General features: G+C 35.3%; 1 protein-coding gene across 1 annotated transcript; it reads left to right on the top strand.

The window, feature by feature from the left end:
- Positions 1-1,884: 1,884 nt before the first annotated feature.
- On the top strand, positions 1,885-7,731 carry LOC130053232 (uncharacterized). Its single transcript, XM_056160068.1, has 9 exons — positions 1,885-2,081; positions 2,173-2,286; positions 2,724-2,845; positions 3,074-3,169; positions 4,388-4,483; positions 5,088-5,183; positions 5,323-5,450; positions 7,094-7,317; positions 7,402-7,731. Exons 1-9 carry the CDS (start codon positions 2,008-2,010, stop codon positions 7,625-7,627), a joined length of 1,176 nt encoding a protein of 391 aa, XP_056016043.1. The 5' UTR covers positions 1,885-2,007; the 3' UTR covers positions 7,628-7,731.
- Positions 7,732-7,874: the final 143 nt, after the last annotated feature.

Raw genomic sequence — 7,874 nt, forward strand, 5'->3', positions numbered from 1 at the left:
CTTTGCATACTGAAATTTTCTCGTTTATTGTAAGATCATTCACTTCAATGTAAAATGATGAACAAAATGAAGCTGGAAATTAAGTCTCAGAAACGTTTTAATTCATTCATACATACTAATAACTGTGAACACAATTTAAGTTTCGTGACTTTGTCGTCAGTTGTTTTGTAAAATCGGTCCCAGGCTATTGCGGATTGTTGAATTGTGGCACGTATCACGTTACAAGTAATCTGCATAGACAAGTTGTTTGTGCACATTGTTAATATTAGGAGTATTTATAGGGCGTTTGTCTGAAGTGTTACCAGATGTTTACATTGAAATTCAACAGATAAGATATGTCCTCTTTACTCAGGCATTTTTAAATCTTTAATTTCAAGGGCCAAGGCCAATCGTCTGGGTACCAACAGCGATATTTGGTTGAAATTCGGAAACACTTTTAATTCTTAAAAATTCCAAGAAAGCAAACGTAATTGATTTTATCAACATATTTCTAAAAACACGTTTCATTTTCCTGTCTTTGGTGGAAAGAAAAAAAAGAGCTCGTATCTGCGTATGGTCAGTTTTTAAGTCGAGGCAAGCTACTGACAAAGAAGTTGTTGGTACAGGGGTTTCAACATTCTTGATTAAAGTAAGCATTTCGCAAATTCTATGGCCATTATAATGATCTAGTTTGCCAATACAACCTATCATTGGGTCAAATGCTGTCTCACGTGTTTCATACCGATTGTTAGACCGTTCGTGGCACACTGATTTTGACTACGGGTAACTCCATTTACCTGATCAAGATATAGGGCTCACGGCGGGTGTAACCGGCCGACAGGGGATGCTTACTCCTCCTAGGCAACTGATCCCACCTCCGGTGTGTCCAGGGGCCCGTGTTTGCCCAACTATCTATTTTGTATTGCTTATGGGATTTATGAGATTGATCACTGTTCGTTATCTTCACCTTTAACACATGCATTCGTCAGGGTGATCAAGGAACATTGGTTCCTCCTTTGAAGATTCCGTTTCCAAATTAACAAATATAGACTTCTTAATTGTTTTGCTGTTCTCTAATCTAAGTTTAGCAAAAATTAAACAAACAAAACACAAACCCTTTTGATTTTCGATCTTTTGTTTTTCATCATCAGATGCGAATTGTTTGGTGTCGTTTGTTTTTTTTGGGGGGGGGGGGGAAATCTGTTTCGTCAGCATTGCAAATGGGGCCGAATTTCGTCACTCTAGCCTCTTACGTAATTGAAAGTAAAATGAATGTGCTCATTCCGAGGAAATCTTCATTAAAAAAAATGATAGGTTAAATATGAAGAAAAGAGTAAATAAATACGAATTTTTCTACAATATTTAAAGAAGAAAAAAATGTGTAACATTAAGAGGAACGAACAGACTATACTGTTCGGTTAATAATTTGATTTTGATGAAACAAAATTATTTCAGATCTCATAACTAAAATCAACTATCATTTTCACCTAAACAAATATATGAATATGAACCAGTGAGCTTAAGACGCTTTACAATGTACATATCAACCAGTAATTTGAATCGGGGTTAGCGAAAGACCAATCGGTTAACTCCCTTATCCCCACCAAATATAAGAAATCACAAATATGAATTATAGCTACATGTAATTATTTAGTTTTATATGAATTGTCCCACCCTCGGACTTTACTGTAGCTGAATGCAATTAATATTTAAAAAAATGTTAAAGCTACACGAGTTTTACAAAGTCAACATAGGGAAATAAGATTTTTTTTCACCGCAAAATGGCGGACAAGGGGCGTAACTGACGGCGAAGTGTTGGTACGTGCATACATATAGTCATCAGTTGTTTGGTAAACGGTAGTTGATAATTATAGATGCATATTCTGCTTATCACCGCATATGGTATATGGCTTCATATTTATAAATGCGACCGAAGGACTAGTTACACGTACCTAGTGATTTAGTATACACTATGTATTTGTGCAGACGCAATCGTGAATAGGGATAACAAACATATTTACGGGGGAAATGGGTTTACGTATTGATAGAGAGTTCATGATTACCATCTTCATTTTTCTGAGTCTTCTACTATCCAATACAAGGTAAGAATTTGCATATGTCTGTAAATAGAGAGATCGAGATAACGAGAGAGTAGCCATTTGAAAAAAATACACATTTTATATTTTCAAACAGACAATTATGCGAAACTTCGACAAATCAAACTTTCTTGGTACGAAAATACGATGCACCTAGCTTCTGCAGCTGTGGAACAGAAGTGTCCATTGGCTGCCGCCTTGTAAATGATGAGTAAGTCAATATACTAATTAAAAGCATTGAATGTCAAAGGAATTATGAAATACAATTCTTACCGAGATTTTATCCATGTTTTAGTGTATATTTATGAATTGTGTATTTTTAGTTACCCAGACTAGTGTACATTTATGAATCGTGTATTTTTAGTTACCCAGATTAGTGTATATCTATGAATGGTGTATTTCTAGTTACCCTGACTAGTGTATATTTATGAATGGTGTATTTCTAGTTATCCTGATTAGTGTATATCTATGAATGTATTTTTAGTTACTCTGACTAGTGTATATTTATGAATGGTGTATTTTTAGTTAACATGACTAGTGTATATCTATCAATGGCGTATTTTTAACCACTCTGACTAGTGTATATTTATGAATGGTGTATTTTTAGTTACCCTGACTAGTGTATATCTATGAATGGTGTATTTCTAGTTACCCTGATTACTACTCCTGTGAAGGACTGTCGGTGTATGATAGGATACAGTGTTGCACATATAAACATCTGGTTAAATGCTGCAGTGGATGGAGAAAGCTATACGATTCCTGCACGATACGTGGGTCACTGCTTAGTATTTTAAGGCATTGGTAGTTTTACTATTCATGTGTATATAATGGCATTGGTAATCTTCCTAAATATTACTATTTATATGTAGATGGACCTTCATAGAACTTCGAAGCAAATGTTTCTTAGGAGAAATGTTCTGGAAACATTTTTACATTCTTCACCAGATTACTATTAAATGCTTTAATTAGAGTCAATAACAATGTGTTCTACATTGCAGCTGTTTGCAACCCTTCTTGTATGAACGGCGGATACTGTGTAGCGCCCCAGGTGTGCAGATGCAGGCCAGGATACGGGGGTACAAGTTGCCAGACACGTATGTTGATATATACTGTGTACTAGATAATATAGTCATTCCTAATTTACTTCGAGTCGTGAAAGCATTGCGTTGCAGAAATATATACAGTATCACAACTGCAAAACTATTTATACATGGACATACCAATAGATAATTTTAATGAAAGACCTAGACACCGTGACAATTTTACCATACTCGATTCGTTTCAATACGGGTCAAAATGTTAGACAGTGGAAAATTCCGTGAAATAATTGGACGTCATAACTAGGCATATGCCATTTCTGATCAAACCATCCATACTTTCTACGATAAAAATTACAAAATGGCTAACCTGAATTGGAATGGATTTGTCTCCGTGGTCACTCAAAGCACAGAGCTAGCCTGATGACGTCATACCTGCGTATTGAGTACATCTAGATGGAATACTAGTATACGATGACATGCTTATTCAAACAACAAAAGTTAAGACCAAAACGTATGGCGACAGAAGGTTTGACAAAGCAACCGCCACACTCTGGAATAACCTTCCAAGTTACATCCGCAACGAAAATTCTTTCGAACTTTTCAAGAAAAATTTAAAAACTTACTTCTTCAGACTTGCTTATCACGATTTTATGTAAGCCATTTCCAGTGACAGTATTAATATTCTTTTTTATGAAACCTTTTTGTATGTATTTTCTGTAGTTTAATCATGATTTTGTGTAAGCCAGTGCTAGAACTTATATTCTTTTAATGAAACGAATATTTTCTTTTTACACTGTTTTAGATACTAGTATGTTCAATTTTTAATTGTAGTTTATTGTTGTTTTAATGTAAAGCGCTTAGAGTAATTATTTTTTATTATATAATGCGCTATATAAATACTGTAAATAATAATAATGACATGCAATTGTAAATATCTACAGAATTCTAGCTAATGAAATCTATCAATCGTGTTGATATAGTTTACCATGTACACACTTGTGACAGAAGACACATTGTAGGTCATTTAGTTTGGTCGGTCTTTCCTTAAGACGCTGCATGTATCTGAAGTTAACTAATGCACATTTTCAAATCTTGATAAATTCTTTACATGAAAAATCAGAGGCCCTGTGTTGCTACGTAAAGATGCCCATGTTTATTTAAAATAGTTCTTATCATTTCAATAGTGAATTCACTGGTATAACTGTACATAAATAACTACATGAAATTTTCGTTTGTAGATATATATAGTATTTATGCACTTTTACATTTAAGCTGTTTGTGTTCCGTCTTGTGACAACGGAGGACGGTGCATTCCGCCTTGGACGTGTAGCTGTGTGTCGGGATACACCGGCCGCACGTGTTCACAAGGTCAGAATTTTTATCGTCATACTATACGACTTACTTTCCTTGACATGTCTTATGAATCTGTTCTGAATCCTAAACTTATTCAAAATTAAGGGACGTTCTAAATGCAGTTGATAATGAAGAAAAAACAATTTTTCGACAGATGCGCAATTTGGTGTTTAAGTAGTCTTATTTATTTTCCGCAATTTTGAAACAGAAGAACCTGTATACGAGCTTACAATAAAACAAAACAAAATAAAACAACAAATAAAAAAACCCCCAAAAAACAAAAACAATAAAGAATAAAAAAAAAAAACCAAACAAAAAACAAAAACAAAGCAAAATAAAATAAACCCCAAAAAACAAAAAAAAACAAAAAAACAACAACAAAAAACTGGCAATTCGAAGCTCAGTTTTTGTAACTGGATAATCATTGAAATGTCTAATGAAAATAACAACATTATTAGTGAACATGTCATTCATCATCATAATCTATTTTGTGGATACTTTGTTTTGTAAAATATTGAATTCAGTTTGTTATATGTAGAACGTCCTCTAATTTCCTATACAGGCATTTGTAATCCCAGTTGTTTGTTATATGTAGAACACACTCTAATTTCCTATACAGGCATTTGTAATCCCAGTTGTTTGAATGGAGGCCAGTGTGTTGCTCCTCAGATATGTAAATGTGCACCGGGATTTTACGGGAAAATATGCGAAAAGGGTACGTTGAAAATGCGATATATCACCATTAAAGGATACATGAACAAGTATAGCCATTACATGTGCCATTTAACCACAATATTGAATAGGTAGTTCTTTAGAACATTTTTGACTCTTTTGAAATGATGTCTTTATTTCAGGTGATGCTCTTAGTAATTTATATACACCCACACTGCAACTGGCGGATCAAAGTGTTGCATCAGTCGATTCCTGGTACAGGATAGCATCACCGTATTCCAAGGCTTGTTTTCTGAAAATCTACATTCAGGTATACTCGTTCGTGTGGTCAATGTGTTTACTTTGCATACGGGAGGTCCCAAGTTTGATCCCGGTGCCGACTCAAACCTATGACTTAGAATACTATTATTGAGGGGGCGGGGTCCGTTTCCGAGGTTTGATTGATTGATTGTATATTGTTTAACGTCCCTCTCGAGAAGTTTCCACTCATATGGAGACGTTACAATTGCCGGTGAAGGGCTGCAAAATTTAGGCCTATGCTCGGTGCTTGCGGCCTTTAAGTAGGAATTGATCTTTAACGTACCACACCTGCTGTGACAGTGGCCTCAGTTTTAGCGGTCTCATCCGAAGACCCGCCCCATTTAGTCACTTCTTACGACAAGCAAGGGGTACTGAGTACCTATTCTAACCCGGATCCTCACAGGATACCCAGGTTTGATCCCGGCGCCGAGTAACCATGTTATTAAGTGATGACTGTTCTTTTGCCTGGTATTATAAATGAAGTCACTGATCTTCCGGGTATGACTTTAAATGCAGAGGTCACGTGTTAATGTAGGCGTCACGTGTTAATGTAGGCGTTGGAACGGTCAAGAACCCTCACTACTACGGTCATGCATCGATCAAAATCTGTGGCACTTCATCCAAGAGCTGGTGATGTTCCTATATGAATGAAAAATATTCCATTGGGACTAAATACCGCACGCAAAGAAAGGTATTACTACGTAGACAAGTATGTTGATAAAACTATTGATGCCTTACTCGATAAAGGATCAAACAGAGACGTCCCTTACCCTAGACATTACGCAGTCTTCTATTTCTCTGATAATATAAACCAAGATTGAGGGAGTGTGGGGGTTTAAATCTCATTCTTAATTTGAAATGTAAAGGTACCATTGTCGATATTATTTTACAATTTCCTTGAAAGTTTATAAGCCCTCAAAATTAAAGATGATTTAACACCTGTAAATCACGGCTAAATTACACGATAAAATTATCATATTTGCATCATTAGAATATGAGAATTGCAGTCGTTTTCGACGCTGTCGCTCACATTTTCTGAAGCCAAATACCTTTGGTGCTATAGCGAGTTTTGGTCAGTTGAAAAAAGGAATGCGAGAAATTCATATCTTTTAACGTCATGCATTTTAAATCCATGATTCATTACTAAAACTAGCATTGTATTTCTGTACCTCGCCAATTTAACACTAGCTCGTCATCCATGTAGCTGCAAATCACTATCACATGTGTATAAAGTAAGACAATAATTGAACCCAGTTCTTTACAAGAAGATCCAATTTACACACTAACAGCTATACAGAATATTGCGAATTTAAACATTATTGGTTGCAAGGTACATTCCAAATATGTAACGTACATAAATTGCTTAGGAGTATCAGGATAAAAAGAACGACTTGAATATTAGTGATTTGAATTCCAAATACAGACAGAAAAACTGGACTTCACACAAGGTGTCCTTTGAGTGACACGGTGGACGGTACGTTATCGCTGCCATTTCTCAAGATAATTAGTGACATCATAGCTTGTCTTTTCACCTGATACTAACTGGTTTTCGTTAATATAGTAACCAAATATATGCAATCGTATCTAAATTCATATATGATATTCGCAGCGTAGACTGTGTTTCAATTATGATATTAGTAAACTTTTGAACAGGTAAATCAAACCATTGATATTGTGACATTCACTTCTACAAGCTATGATGGACGTGGAAATATACTCGGAAATTACACCGCATTAGCAGTAGATGAGAAAAACTCAATCCAAAGCAGTCGACGTTCAGCTTGTCTGAACATAAAATGTCCAGAAGAAGGAAAAACACGCTTAAATACAACAAAAGTATTGACAACGGTTAACACGGACAGACAATGTAACATAACGTAAGTAAGTAAGGGCTGTAATCAATTTACTGTACGATATTGTGTAAATGTTATTGTATTTGAAAGAAGAAACCCCTTTTCCAGATTATTCGATCGACAGACAAGCAGAGTATTGGGGAATAACATTCTAGAGACCGATATAAAAGGCGGGGATGAGTACGGCCCCCTGTACGGTATTTACGCTGCTTACGGATCTACGATATCATCCCAGACAGTTGCGGAGAAAATGTGCCAATTCGGAAGTAATCATGTAGAGAGTGACCAAAGCATATCTCCATCTACATTTCCTAATGCTGGATTTAGTTGTTGAGAAACGTGTATTATGCACTTGAATTCACAACCCAATTCGGATTTCTGTTTCACTGGTTTATTTTCATTGCAAGGCTACAAAGAAATAAAGTATATCAATAGCATTGTTCCAATTTGCTTTCAATGTTATAGCATAAGTTTTTTTTTATGTTATAGCATAATTTAGTTAATTGAATTAGCAATTAAGTGCAATAAATTTGACAAATAAACACAAATTTTGAAGGAAAAAATTAGTATAAATGTGATAT

This window comes from Ostrea edulis, chromosome 3 (genome assembly GCF_947568905.1).
Source record: "Ostrea edulis chromosome 3, xbOstEdul1.1, whole genome shotgun sequence".
Taxonomy (NCBI): domain Eukaryota; kingdom Metazoa; phylum Mollusca; class Bivalvia; order Ostreida; family Ostreidae; genus Ostrea; species Ostrea edulis.

What these genes read in the sequence shown, in the direction of transcription:
- LOC130053232 (XM_056160068.1), top strand. Translation starts at nt 2,008, where the DNA reads ATGGGTTTACGTATTGATAGAGAGTTCATGATTACCATCTTCATTTTT. An exon ending in ATACGATTCCTGCACGATAC is followed by an intron (nt 2,846 to 3,073) that starts GTGGGTCACTGC and finishes TCTACATTGCAG; the next exon opens with CTGTTTGCAACCCTTCTTGT. An exon ending in GACAGACAATGTAACATAAC is followed by an intron (nt 7,318 to 7,401) that starts GTAAGTAAGTAA and finishes CCCCTTTTCCAG; the next exon opens with ATTATTCGATCGACAGACAA.